Raw genomic sequence first — 15129 nt, 5'->3', positions numbered from 1 at the left:
ATGCTATCCCTATGACACCTGCTTCTGATCATGAAACTCACTTTATAGTGAATTCCCTGGACTGACTGTAAATACCCCTCACCCTGAAACAGCTGACCTTTTGGCGAGATACCTCTGTGAGGGTAGAGTCCTGTTCTGCAAGATGTAGTACATATAGTAGTATATACTGTGAACCAGTGACCATGGCTTTAATAGAAGGATCTGGGAACCAAAGTGCAAGGGAGAATGGCACTTCACAGTTAATACCTAGTGCCTCAAACATCTTTGCTTGCATTCCTTGTGATTCTGAGCTTTGCTGGTTTGGAGGGAAGCAAAGGAGGACTGCTTCTATGAGGGGAACATAGTGATGATTCCAATGGTTTGAAAGGGGAGGATTACAATATTGGCTGAGTGAATACAGAGTTGGTGCTATACAGTGGGGGATGGGAGAAGTATGACTGGAACCTTGTAATAGTGAGTGTTCATGGTAAATTTAATGGAAGACATCTGCAATCTTAGGCCACCAAAGGTGCAGATGGAAATGAAGGTTTAGACCATCCCACTTAGTAAAGGCCTCTAATCCACTAAGGTGAGGGCTGAAGTCAGAGGAACGTGGAGTAAGTAATGGAAGAGAGAAATGAAACATATCAGCCATGGCCTCATGATTAATTGCAGAAAGGGCAGTGGTTACAGCCTGTACATTTTTCTTTGCTGTCTTATGCATTTATTTGCATATTCTACTTAGCTTTCTCCTTTCCCTTTACCACATTACTATATATAGTTTGTGTTGACAGTGACTGACTTTACAATTTAGGTCATAGATCAGAGCACATCCAGATAAAGTCGTCACGGAGCTGGGGGAGGAATGGACATCATTCAAGCTCCTGGCCTTGCAGCTGGATGTAGTATATAAGGGGGATGCTGATTGAAGGAACAACTAAATTTATTTAAATTGTGTGTAAATTCGACGTTTTCAGATAATCAGAACAGATAATTGGATCAGTCGGTAATTGGATATTTTATTTCCAAAACAGTCAAGAAGGTGCTAAGCATAAAGCTCGTCAAATGCAAGAAAGATGCTGAATATGCAACTGTCAGTGAATTCTTAGAAATGTATTGAATTACATTCTCTTTTTCTTCAAAGGAGAAAAAAATCAGTTATTCCATGTGGCCAATATTACTTCATTAAGGATTTAAATATATAGGTAATAAAATACAGAATCTCTTAGAAGTATCCCAATTTATTCTAAAGTATTAATATCAAGTAATCCTGATCATTACATAAACACAGGTTTACTAATCTTTGATTTTATAGATTAACAAATTAAATTAAAAAGAAATGTACAGACACCATTTTCACTGTTACAACACAGGGACAAACCACCACACACATAAACACACAAAAAAACAGAAGTATATTTTATGCCAGAGTTACTTTCTGTCCAGGTCGAAACACTGTTCCACTTTGATTTTTTCTCTTCTTTGGATTTTGAAAGCTTTCATACCTTAAAAAAAAAAAAAAAAAAAGTGAGGTAACATTTAATACATGTAAATGCTAAACTTATAAAACAAAAACAATGGTTTGTTCCCAAACAGAATTATTTAAGAAACAAAAGAGAAATAGCTGGAAAAAAATATTTGCAAGAAAGTACAGGAAGTTGTTACACGTAAATTTTTTAAAATTGAACACTCTAACAGAAAAAGAGAAAAAGGGGATGAATAGACAAGTCAGAAAAGATAAAATACAAATGGCAATGATTAATATATAAAACATAATCTCTGTATTTTAATTGAAGAAATGTAAAATTTTAAGATATAACTTTTGTCCAATCAAATTGGCCAAGTTTAGAGAAATACTACAATATTTAACATTAGGATGTGGTGAAGCTGGTACCATTATAAGTATATTGCTGTTGCAAAATACATTGTATGGTGTTTATGGAAGACAATTTGGCAATAGATTTCAAAAGCATTAAAAAATGTGAGTACACTGTGATGCAACAATTCTACCTCTATCCCAGTGAAATAAGTAAGGATATGTGCAAACATTCAGGTATAAAAATGTTCATTATCACATTGCCTATACTGAAAACGTGGATGCAACTTAAATGTCCCCAAATTGGATGTTATGGTATATCTATATTATAAAATGACATTAAAAACAAAGTAGTAACGTATTTAAAATGCGGAAGAATATTAAAGATGTATGTATGGATGAAAGGGGGACTCCTCTACAGCAATATGTACAGAGTGTCTTATTTTAGTAAGAGAAAACATGTAAGTATACAAATAAATATGCTTCGGGAGGTGGTGGGGTTAAGGGAAATTTCTGGGTTTTTTCCCCTTCTCTTTGTTTTCTGATTTTTCTGCAATGAGTACATATTATGTTGAAGGGGGGGCAGAATATGCCACCCTCAAAATGAACCACTTTGGCCTGTGGATTATTTTGAGCTGAAAGGAATCAAGACATTTCAAGCAGACTCAGGAAGAGCCTTTTACCTCTCCTTCAACTGCCTAGAAGAATTTAGATAGGCGGCCTGCACCAGAAAGAGAGCTATTACGAGAGAGAACTTTTTTTATTAATCTGCGTGGCAAACATCTGCTCTTCTCATCTGCTGTGAATTGCCTTCTTCCCCTCTGAAGCCCGAGGCCCCTATCCCTTTCCTTAGCTCAGGACAGTATATAAGCCTCAACTGGAGACTGCCTTTGAGTCTCATTCTTATGGGGTTCCTGTATGTACGAAATTAGTTTTTCACCTGGTAACATCTTACGTCAATTAATTGTTAGATCAGCCAAAGAACCTAGAAGGGAGGAAGGGAAAAATTTTCTATCCCTACAATTTGGTACACATGGGGGGCTCCACTGGCTGGACACCACTTGCTCTGGGGCTGCAGGTGGGAGATCCTGGGACCTCTGACAAGAGCCAGCAGGTGGTAAGAATCCTTACCACGTCAATCTCCTGGAAGTGGTGAGAGTCCATTTCTAAATTTAGATTAGCAGGAGAAACATACTTGTGTAAACTAGTTCCTTAGGCATAGTGACTCTGGCAACGATCTGTTCCGAGTACTTCTGTTTTCTATTGATCCAATTCCTCCATGTTTATTGTTTTCTTTTGTCTCTAGCTTTTGTGTCACTTTTCATAAGGAGGAAAACCATAGTGTAGAAATGCAGGCATAGGTCCTTTGAGCCTGTTGTTCGGGCCAGCCTCACAGACTGGTGACTTCACAGTTCTAATGGACCTGCATCTGTTTAGACAAACTTTGCTGTGGGTCCCCTATATTTAAAAAATGGGTGAGGTTTCCCCTCGTCTTGTTCTGCCTTGAGAGCTTGGCTTCATGACCAATGAAAATATTCTCTCTGGCTTAACCAGAGACAAGCCAGCCAGAAGATGCAAGTGTCAGCTTATAACTGGTGGGCAGCCAAACAGACTCAGGATCTGAGACATGAAGTGACAAGCAGCATGATTTTTTTTTATATATATAGATCTTTATTGGAGTATAACTGCTTCACAATACTGTTAGTTTTTCTATTGTATAACAAAGTGAATCAGCCATATGCATACATATGTCCCCATATACCCTCCCTCTGCGTCTCCCTCCCACCCTCCCTATCCCACTCCTCTAGGTCATTGCAAAGCACCGAGCTGATCTCCCTGTGCTATGCAGCTGCTTCGCACTAGCTATCTATTTTATATTCGATAGTGTATATATGTCCATGCCACTCTCTCACTTCGTCCCAGCTTCCCCCTCCCCACCCCGTGTCCTCAAGTCCATTCTCTATGTCTACGTCTTTATTCCTGCCCTGCCACTAGGTTCATCAGTACAATTATTTTTAAGATTCCATATATATGCACTGGCATATGGTATTTTTCTCTTTCTGACTTACTTCACTCTGTATGACAGTCTCTAGGTCCATCCACCTCACTACAAATAACTCAATTTCATTTCTTTTTATGGCTGAGTAATATTGCATTGTATACATGTGCCACGTCTTCTTTATCCATTCATCTGTCGATGGACACTAGGTTGCTTCCATGTCCTGGCTATTGTAAATAGTGCAACAGGCAGCATTCTTTTTGTCCACCTGTGCCAGTTCTTCGGATGTTTGTCTTAAGGTGTCCCAGCCCACAAGAGGCCTTTGTTGTCTCAACTTTCATTGTCTTGTTAGTGCTGGAGAAGTCCCATTCCAGTAACGCCTGCCCAGTGTCAGAGATGAGCAGGTCTGCGACTAGAGGAATCACACATTCTGGTGGGAATTCCGTTTTCACTATACCATTCTTACTACCTGTGACAATGAAGGTTTTTGCTTTCTTTGGCTAATTCTGGGAGTAAACTTTGTGGATCTTGTGAAAGCTACATCTTTTGCAGTCTTTGGGGACAGTTCTTGGGTTCATGGTTAAGCCATAAAAAGGCTTATGGGTTTGAGTCACCATTAAGATTAATATAAGACCATATTTGTCAGTGGCCAGAGAATGGATCCTTTGAATTGGAAAAACTTCTGTTTTTGAGAAAAAAGTGAGTGAGCTCTCATGCTAAACAACTGTATTTCCATCAACAATTGTCTTTCCATCAACCGACGGAAAGATAAAATTAAAAAGAGGACACAAAGGAGTACAACAGCCAGCCTTGGGGACTCCCTTAACAGGAAGAACAGAAATGAGACTCAAAAGAAAAATTAAAGTCCACATTCCATGTAAATCCCCCTTCTCAAAACCTGGCCCTGTCTACCTGTTTTAACTTCCCTTTCAAGCTTTACAGAGAGCACTCTGGCCTGACTTCCAGGCAAGGGGTATACAGCTTACTTGTGTAGATGCTACAAGCCGGGAAGTGAACTTAGGAGAATCACCCAGGATGGGTGGTAAGGCTAGCACCGCTGTCCTTTACAAGTCCTCTGACTTTCCAGGGCCCTGTAATCAGGCTCTGCCACCTTCAGACCTTGCTATGCAGCATCCTTTGTGTATGTAGCCTGGACCGCCACTGCAAAGAATTCATGTCCCATGGGTAGGAGCAGATCCAATAAATCATAAAGCCCTTTTACCTGCACTTTCAGAACATCCTACCAAATTTAAAGAGGAGTTAGAGAGATTAGTGGCTATCTGTAACCCCACTCACAGGGACCTTGACTGGCTGCTAAGGGGTATTCTGCCCCCCTGTGATTACAGTGCAGCCATCAGACAAGCCAGATGGCACCTGGGGAAAACCCCCCTCACAGGGTAAAGAGATGACCACAATTTCTTTCAGGTTCTTCTACAAATAATCAGGAAGCAGACCAGCTCAAGGGCAATGTTCAGGGGCTGAGAGAAGCAATAGTAGAGGCTTTTCGTCCTGAGGTGAATTGATCCAAGGTGAATTGATCCAAGGTTGAATTATACATGCAGAAAAAAGGAAAGCATCTGAAGTCCTTTGAATGCTTTATCCAACAATTTTAAAGGCATACTGCATTAAACCCTGAAGCTTCAGAACATAGGAATCTTCTCTTTAAAAAATTTTATTGAACTATAGTGGATTTACAATGTTGTATTAATTTCTTCCATACAGCAAAATGACTCAGTTATACATATATATATTCGTTTTCGTATTCTTTTCTATTACTGTTTGTCACAGAATATTGCATATAGCTCCCTGTGCTATACAGTAGGACCTTGTTTATCCAGCCTATATAAAATAGTTTGCCTCTGCTAATGCCAAACTCCCATCCCTTCTCTCCTCTACCCCGCCTTCCTCTTGGCAACGACAGTTCTGTTCTCTATTATCTGTGAGTCTGTTTTTGTTTTGTAGATATGTTTCTGTTGATTTGTACCATATTTTAGATGCCACATATAAGTGGTATCATATGGTATTTGTCTTTCTCTTTCTGACTTCGCTTAGTGTGATAATCTCTAGGTCCATCCATGTTGCTGCAAATGGCATTATTTCATTCTTTTTTATGGCTAAGTAATATTCCATTGTGTTTATATACCACAACTTCTTTATCCATTCATCTGTCAATGAACATTTAGGTTGTTTCCATGTCTTGGCTATTGTAAATAGTGCTACTGTGAACACAGGGGTGCATGTAGCTTTTCAAATTATAGTTTTGTCCGGGTATATGCCCAGGAGTGGGATTGCTGGATATGGCAACTCTATATTTAGTTTTCTGAGGAACCTCCATGTTGTTTTCCATAGTGGCTGCACAAATTTAAATTCCCAGCAACAGTGTAAGAGGGTTCCATTTTCTCCACACCCTCTCCAGCATTTATTGTTTGTAGATTTGCTGATGATAGCCATTTGACCTGTGTGAGGTGATACCTCACTGTAGTTTTGATTTACATTTCTGTAATAATTAGTGATGTTGTACATCTTTTCATGTGTCTCTTGGCCATCTGTTTGTCTTCACTGGAGAAATGTCTATTTAGGTCTTCTGCCCATTTTTTGATTGGGTTGTTTGTTTTGATGATATTAAGCCATATGAGCTGTTAGTAAATTTTGGAGAGTAATCCCTTGTTAGTCCCATTCTGTGGGTTGTCTTTTTTTTTGCTTATGGTTTCCTTTGCTGTGCAAAAGCTTTTGAGTTTAATTAGGTCCCACTTGTTTATTTTTGTTTTAATTTCCATTACTCTGGGAGACAGACTGAAAAAGATATTGCAGTGATTTATGTCAGAGAGTGTTCTGCCTATGTTTTTCTCTAAGAGATTTATTTATAGTGTCTGGTCTTATATTTAGGTGTTTAATCCATTTTGAGTTTACTTTTGTGTATGGTGTTAGGGAGTGCTCTAATTTCATTCTTTTACATGTAGCTGTCCAGTTTTCCCAGCACCATTTATTGAAGAGAGTGTCTTTCCTCCATTGTATAGTCTTGCCCCCTTTATAGTAGATTAATTGACCATAGGTGCATGGGTTTATTTCTGGGCTTTCTATCCTGTTCTATTGATCTGTATGTCTGTTTTAGTGCCAGTACCAAACTGTTGTGATGACTGTAGCTTTGTAGCAGAGTCTGAAGTCAGGGAGCCTGATTCCTCCAGCTCCATTTTTCTTAAGATTGCTTTGGTTATTCGGGGTCTTTTGTACCTCTGTACAAATTTTAAGACTTTTTGTTCTAGTTCTGAGAAAAAAGGCATTGGTAGTTTGATAGGGATTGCAGTGAATCTGTAGATTGCCTTGGGTAGAACGGTCATTTTGACAATATTGATTCTTCCAATCCAAGAACATGGTATATCTTTCCATCTGTTTGTTTAATCTTTGACTTCTTTCAAGTGTCTTACAGTTTTCAGAGTACAGGTCTTTTGTCTCCTTAGGTAGTTTTATTTCTAGGTATTTTATTCTTTTTGATGTGATGGTAAATGGGATTGTTTAACAACAAAAGATCAGAAAGAGAAATTCAATAGAGTATAGAAATGCAATATAGGGACTTCCCTGGTGGTGCACTGGTTAAGAATCCGCCTGCCAATGCGGGGGACATGGGTTCAATCCTTGGTCCAGGAAATCCCACATGCCGTGGAGCAATGAAGCCCATGCACCACAACTACTGAGCCTGCATGCTAGAGCCCGCAATCCACAACTACTGAGCCCGCGTGCCACAATTACTGATGCCCATGCACCTAGAGCCTGTGCTCTGCAACAAGAAGCCACTGCAATAAGAAGCCCGCACACCACAACGAAGAGTAGCCCCTGCTCGCTGCAACTAGAGAAAGCCAGCACACAGCAACAAAGACCCAACACAGCCATAAATAAATAAATACACACATACATACATACATACATACATATATACAAAAAAAAAGTAAAAGAATCTGTCTTACAATGCAGGGGACACTGGTTCAATTCCTGGTTGGGGAACTAAGATCCCACATGCCACAGGGCAACTAACCCATGTGCCACAACTTGCGAGCTCATATGCCGCAACTACAGAGCCTGTGCGCCATAACTAGAGCCCATGCACCACAACTAGAGGGAAGACTGCACACTGCAACAAAAGATCCCGTGTGCCACAACTAAGACCTGACACAGCCAAATAAATAAATAAATAAATAGTTTAAAAGAAACAATTTTAGTCACCCTTCTATTTAAAATTTTAAAAAAAGGAAATGCAACAGATTTCTGTGTATTAATTTTGTAACCTTCCAATTTACCAAATTCATTGATAGGCTCTAGTGGTTTTCTGGTAGTGCCTTTAGGATTTTCTATGTATAGTATCATGTCATCAACAAACAGTGACATTTTTACTTGTTCTTTTCCAATTTGGATTCCTTTTATTTCTTTTTCTTCTCTGACTGCTGTATATAGGACTTCCAAAACTATGTTGAATAGAAGTAGTGAGAGTGGACATCCTTGTCTTGTTCCTGATCTTAGAGGAAATGCTTTCAGCTTTTCACTGTTGAGTATGATGTTCTGCTGTGGGTTTGTCGTATATGGCCTTCATTATGTTGAGGTATGTTCCCACTGTGCCCACTTTCTGGAGTTTTTATCATAAATGGGTGTTGAATTTTGTCAAAAGCTTTTTCTGCATCTACTGAGATGATCACATGGTTTTTACCTTTCAATTTGTTAATGTGGTGTATTACAGTGATTGATTTGTGGATATTGAAAAATCCTTGCACCCCTGGGATAAATCCCATTTGCTTATGGTGTGTGATCCTTTTAATATATTGTTGGATTTGCTTGCTAATATTTTGTTGAGGATTTTTGTGTCTATGTTCATCAGCGATACAGGTCTGTAATTTTTTTTGTGGTCTCTGTCTGGTTTTGGTATCAGGGTGATGGTGGCCTCATAGAATGAGTTTGAGAGTTTTCCTTCCTTTGCAATCTATTGGAACAGTTTCAGAAGGATAGGTGTTAACTTCTCTCTAAATGTTTGATAGAACTCGCCTGTGAAGCCATCCGGTCCTGGACTTTCGCTTGTTCAGAGTTTTTTAATCATGGTTTCAATTTCATGACTTGTGATTGGTCTGTTTATATTTTCCATTTCTTCCTGTTTCAGTCTTGGGAGATTGTACCTTTCTAAGAATTTGTCCATTTCTTCCAGGTTGTCCATTTTATTGGCATACAGTTCCTTGTAGTAGTCTCTCATGATCCTTTGTATTTCTGTGTCCATTGTAACTTCTTTTTTTTTTTTGCAGTATGTGGGCCTCTCACTGTTGTGGCCTCTCCCGTTGCGGAGCACAGGCTCCGGATGCACAGGCCCAGTGGCCATGGCTCACGGGCCCAGCCGCTCCGCAGCATGTGGGATCCCCCCAGACCGGGGCACGAACCCGTTTCCCCTGCATCGGCAGGCGGACTCCCAACCACTGTGCCACCAGGGAAGCCCTGTAACTTCTTTTTCATTTCTAATTTTATTGATTTGAGTCCTCTTCTTTTTCTCTTGATGAGTCTGGCTAAAGGTTTATCAATTTTGTTTATCTTTTCAAAGAACCAGCTTTTAGTTTCATTGATCTTTGCTATTGTTTTCTTTCTATTTCATTTATTTCTGCTCTGATCTTTTATGATTTCTTTCCTTCTACTAACTTCAGGTTATGTTTGTTCTTCTTTCTCTAGTTGCTTTAGGTGTAAGGTTAGGTTTTTTGAGACTTTTTTGTTTCCTGTAACACTGTATTGCTAGAAACTTCTGTCTTAGAACTGCCTTTGCTGTATCCCATAGGTTTTGGGTCATTGTGCTTTTGTCTCTAGGTATTTTTTTGATTTCCTTTTTGATTTCTTCAGTGATCCATTGGTTGCTCGAAGCATATTGTTTAGCCTCCACATATTTGTTTTTTACAGTTATTTTCTTTTTTTTCTTTTTTTTTTTCTTTTTGCGGTATGCGGGCCTCTCACTGTTGTGGCCTCCCCCGTTGCGGAGCACAGGCTCCGGATGCGCAGGCCCAGCGGCCATGGCTCACGGGCCCAGCCACTCCGCGGCATATGGGATCCTCCCAGACCGGGGCACGAACCCGTATCCCCTGCATCGGCAGGCGGACTCTCAACCACTGCGCCACCAGGGAGGCCCCAGTTATTTTCTTGTAATTGACTTCTAATCTCTTAGTGTTGTGGTCCAAAAAGATGCTTGATATGATTTCAACTTTCTTAAATTTACCGAGGTTCACTTTGTGGCCCAGCATGTGGTCACTCCTGGAGAATCTTCCATGTGCACATGAGAAAAATGTGTATTCTGCTACTACTGGATGGAATGGTCTATAAATATCAATTAAGTCCATCTGGTCTCATGTGTCATTTAAGGCCTGTGTTTCCTTATTGATTTTGTGTCTGGATGATCTGTCCATTGATGAAAGTGGGTTGTTAAAGTTCCCCACTATTACTGTGTTACTGTTAATTTCTCTCTTTATGGCTTTTAGTATTTGCCTTATACATTGAGGTGCTCCTACATTGGGTGCATATATATTTACAATTGTTATATATTTTTGGATTGACCCCTTGATCATTATGTCCTTGTCTCTTGTAACAGTCTTTATTTCATAGTTTATTTTGTTTGATATTAGTATTGCTGCTCCAGCTTTCTTTTGATTTCCATTTGCATGGAATACCTTTATCCATTCCCTCACTTTCAGTTTGTATGTGTCCCTAGGGCTGAAGTGGGTCTCTTGTAGACAGCATGTATACGGGTTTTGTTTTTGTATCCATTCAGTCAGTCTGTCTTTTGGTTCAAGCATTTAATCCATTTACATTTAAGGCAATTAAAGATATGTATGTTCCTATTGCCCTTGTCTTGTTTTGGATTTGTTTTTGTATGTCTTTTTTCTTCCCTTCCTCTTTTGTTCTCTTGTGGTCTGATAACCATCTTTAGTGTTGTATTTGGGTTGCTTTTTTTGTGTGTGTATCTATTGTAGTTTTTGGGTTTGCTGTTCCCATGAGGTTTTTTTTTTTTTTTTTTTGCTGTACGCGGGCCTCTCACTGCTGTGGCCTCTCCCGTTGCGGAGCACAGGCTCCGGACACACAGGCTCCGCGGCCATGGCTCGCAGGCCCAGCCGCTCCGCGGCATGTGGGATCTTCCGGGATCGGGGCATGAACCCGTGTCCCCTGCATCGGCAGGCGGACTCTCAACCACTGCGCCACCAGGGAAGCCCCCCATGAGGTTTTGATATAGCAATATATATATATGTTCAAGGTTGTTTTACGTTGCTGGTCTCTTTCCCACCTAGAGAAGTTTTCTCTGTCAAATCTGAATGAGAACCCTGCTCGGTAGAATGTTCTTGGTTGCAGGTTCTTCCCTTTCTTCACTTTAAATATATCATGTCACTCCCTTCTGGCCTGCAGTTTCTGCTGAGAAATCAGCTGATAACCTTACGGGAGTTCCCTTGTATGCTATTTATCATTTTTCCCTTGTTGCTTTTAAAAGTTTGTCTTTAATTTTTGTCAATTTGATTACTGTGTGTCTTGGCATGTTCCTCCTTAGGTTTATACTACCTGGGACTCTCTGCGCTTCCTGGACTTGGAAAACTGTTTCCTTTCCCATGTTAGGGAAGTTTTCAGCTATTGTCTCTTCAAATATTTTCTCAGGTCCTTTCTCTCTCTCTTCTCCTTCTGGGACCCCTATAATGCTAATGTTGGTGCCTTTAATGTTGTCCCAGATGTCTCTTTGGCTGTCTTAATTTCTTTTCATTCTTTATTCTGCTCTGTGGCAGTGATTTCCACCGTTCTGTCTTCCAGATAACTTATCCATTCTTCTGCCTCATTTATTCTGCTATTGATTCCATCTAGTGTATTTTTCATTTCAGTTATTATACTGTTCATCTTTGTTCTTTAGTTCTTCTAGGTCTTTTTTTTTTTTTTTTTTTGCGGTATGCGGGCCTCTCACTGTTGTGGCCACTCCCGTTGCAGAGCACAGGCTCCGTATGCGCAGGCTCAGCGGCCATGGCTCACGGGCCCAGCCGCTCCGCGGCATGTGGGATCTTCCCAGACCGGGGCACGAACCCGTATCCCCTGCATTGGCAGGCAGACTCTCAACCACTGCGCCACCAGGGAAGCCCCTCTTCTAGGTCTTTGTTAAACATTTCTTGTACCTTCTCGACCCTTGCCTCCATTCTTTTTTCCAAGATCTTGGATCATCTTCACCATTATTATCCTGAATTCCTTTTCCAGTAGGTTGGCTATCTTCACTTCACTTAGTTGTTCTTCTGGGGTTTCATCTTGTTCCTTCATCTGGGACATATTCCTCTTCCATCTGATTTTGACTAACATCCTGTGACTGTGGTTTCTGTTCCACAGGCTGCAGGATTTTAGTTCTTGCTTCTGCTGTCTGCCCTCTGGTGGTCGAGGCTGTCTTAAGAGGTTTGTGCAGGCTTCCTGATGGGAGGGGCTGGTTCCTGCCCCTTGGTGAGTGGGGCTGGGTTTTGTCCCTCTGATGATGGGTAGGGCTGTGCTCATGGAGACTTTAATAAGCCCCTTGTCTGCTGATGGGTGGGGCCGTGTTCCCACCCTGTTGGTGGTTTGGCCTGAGGCGTCCCCGCAGTGGAGCCTACAGGCTGTCTGGTGGGGCTAACAGTGGCCCCTGGGAGGGCTCAGACCGATGAGTACTTCCCAGAACTGCTGCTGCCAGAGTCTTTGTTCCCTCAGTGAGCCACAGCTGCCCCCCACCTCTGCAGGAGACCCTCCAATACTAGCAGGTAGGTCTGGCCCAGTCTCTTATCAGGTCACTACTTTTTTTCCTGAGTCCTGGTGCACACCAGACTGTGTGCCGTCCAAGAGTGGAGTTTCTGTTTCCCCCAGTCCTGTAGAAATCCTGGGATCAAACTCTGATGGCCTTCAAACTCGGGTTCTCTGGGGACTCCTCCTCCTGTTGCCAGACCCCCATGCTGGGAAGCCTGACATGGGGCTCAAAACATTCACTCCTGTGGGATAACTTCTTGGAATAATTGTTTTCCAGTTTGTGGGTCACCCACCCACCAGGTATGGGATTTGATTTTATTGCAGTTGCACCTTTCCCACTGTCTCACTGTGGCTTCTTCTCTGTCTCTGGATGTAGGGTATCTTTTTCGGTAAGTTCCAGGGGTTTTTCGTCAATGGTCATTCACCAGTTGGTTGTGACTTCTGGTGTTTTCGTAGGAAGGGAGTGAGCTCACATCCTTCTCCTTCACTATCTTGAGCTAATCCTCCATCCCCTTACTTTCAATTCATGTGTGTCCTTTGCCCTAAAGTAGGTCTCTTGTAGGCAGCATGTTGTGGTTCTTGTAGTAATCTTTTAATTTCCATTATAATTAAAAATCCTCATGTAGTTGGATAGGTGGGTCATCCCCTTGATTGCATTCAGGCTGAAATCCTGAATGTTCTTTGAGGAAATAAAACAGACTGTCTTTACTTTACAAATTAGAGTCTGCAAAACCAGAAATGTGGCTCTAGAAACAATTCAAAAGTTCACCTCACTTTACCAACCCCCAAACCTCCCCTATTCATCTCAAAATGCTTGCAGATACTGTAAAAGATCAGGATGTTAGAAGAGAACTGTTCTAAGAAAATAGATAGATAGGAAATTTTAAGTAGTAGTTACCCTGGACTTCTGATAATAAAGAAATATACCTTAAAACTCCTAGGAAAAGGAAACAATCAGCAAAACAGAGATAACCTACTGACTGGGAGAAAATATTTGCAAATGATATGACCAATAAGGGGTTAATATCCAAAATATATAATGTGTTCATACAAGTCAATATCAAAAAAAACAACCTGAGTAAAAAATGGGCAGAGGATCTGAATAGACATTTTTCCAAAGAAGATATACAGATGGCCAACAGACACATGAAAAGATGATCAACATCTCTATCAGAGAAATGCAAATCAAAACCACAGTGAGATATTGCCTCACACCTGTCAGAATGGCTACCATCAAAAAGATTATAAATAACAAATAATGGCAAGGATGTGGAGAAAAGGGGACTATCCTACAGTATTGGTATAAATGAACATTTGGGCAACCACTATAGAAAACAGTATGCAACCCAGCAATCCCACTACTGGGCATATACCCTGAGAAAACCATAATTCAAAAAGAGTCATGTACCACAATGTTCACTGCAGCTCTATTTACAATAGCCAGGACGTGGAAGCAACCTAAATGTCCATCAACAGATGAATGGATAAAGAAGATGTAGCACAGATGTACAATGGAATATTACTCAGCCATAAAAAAACGAAATTGAGTTATTTGTAGTGAGGTGGATGGACCCAGAGTCTGTCATACAGAGTAAAGTAAGTCAGAAAGAGAAAAACAAATACTGTATGCTAACACATAAATATGGACTCTAAAAAAAAAAGGTTCTGAAGAACCTAGTGGCAGGACAGGAATAAAGACGCAGATGTAGAGAATGAACTTGAGGACATAGGGAGGGGGAAGGGTAAGCTGGGACGAAGTGAGAGAATGGCATGGACATATATACACTACCAAATGTAAAATAGCTAGCTAGTGGGAAGCAGCCACATAGCACAGGGAGATCAGCTCAGTGCTTTATGTCCACCTAGAGGGGTCAGATAGGGAGGGAGACACAAAAGGGAGGAGATATGGGGGTATATATATATGTACAGTTGATTCACTTTGTTATACAGCAGAAACTAACACCATTGTAAAGCAATTTACTCCAATAAAGATGTTTAAAAAACAAAACAAAATGGAGGTGCCTCAAAAAACTAAAATTATAGAACTACCTTATGATCCAGCAATTCCACTCCTGGGTATATATCCAAGGAAAACAAACAGTAATTCAAAAAGATACATGCATCCTAATGTTCAAAGCAGCATTATTTAGAATTGCCAAGGCATGGAAGCACCATTAAGTGTCCATCAATGAACAACTGGCTTAAGAAGATGTAGTATGTATACACAGTGGAATACTACTCAGCCCTTAAAGAAGAATGAAATATTGCCATCTGCCACAACATAGATGGACCTAGAGAATATTATGCTCAGTGAAATAAGTCAGAAAAGACAAATACTCTGTTATCACTTATTTTGGAATCTAAAAAATAAAACGAATGTACGAAACAAACAGAAATGGACTCACAGATACAGAGTACAAACTAGTGGTTACCAGTCTATAGAGGGAAGGAGGGAGGAGCAAGGCAGGAGCTGGGGATTAAGAGGTACAAACTACTATGTATAAAATAAGCAACAAGGATAGTTTGTACAGCACAGGGAAATACAGCCATTACTTTGCAATTTTAAATGGAGTATAATCTATAAATATTGAATCAC

General features: G+C 40.6%; 1 protein-coding gene across 1 annotated transcript in view; it reads right to left on the bottom strand.

The window, feature by feature from the left end:
• Window positions 1–986: 986 nt before the first annotated feature.
• The window catches only part of PEX1 (peroxisomal biogenesis factor 1), a 70383-nt gene continuing 56240 nt past the window's right edge, over window positions 987–15129 (bottom strand). The window contains exon 24 of the mRNA XM_060108460.1: window positions 987–1484. Within this exon, the coding sequence (XP_059964443.1) occupies window positions 1400–1484 (85 nt within the window). The 3' untranslated portion in view covers window positions 987–1399. The remainder of the gene's footprint in view (window positions 1485–15129) is intronic.

This window comes from Mesoplodon densirostris, chromosome 9 (genome assembly GCF_025265405.1).
Source record: "Mesoplodon densirostris isolate mMesDen1 chromosome 9, mMesDen1 primary haplotype, whole genome shotgun sequence".
In the NCBI taxonomy this organism is placed as follows: Eukaryota; Metazoa; Chordata; class Mammalia; order Artiodactyla; family Ziphiidae; genus Mesoplodon; species Mesoplodon densirostris.
This window is presented reverse-complemented; position numbering and strand designations above follow the sequence as displayed.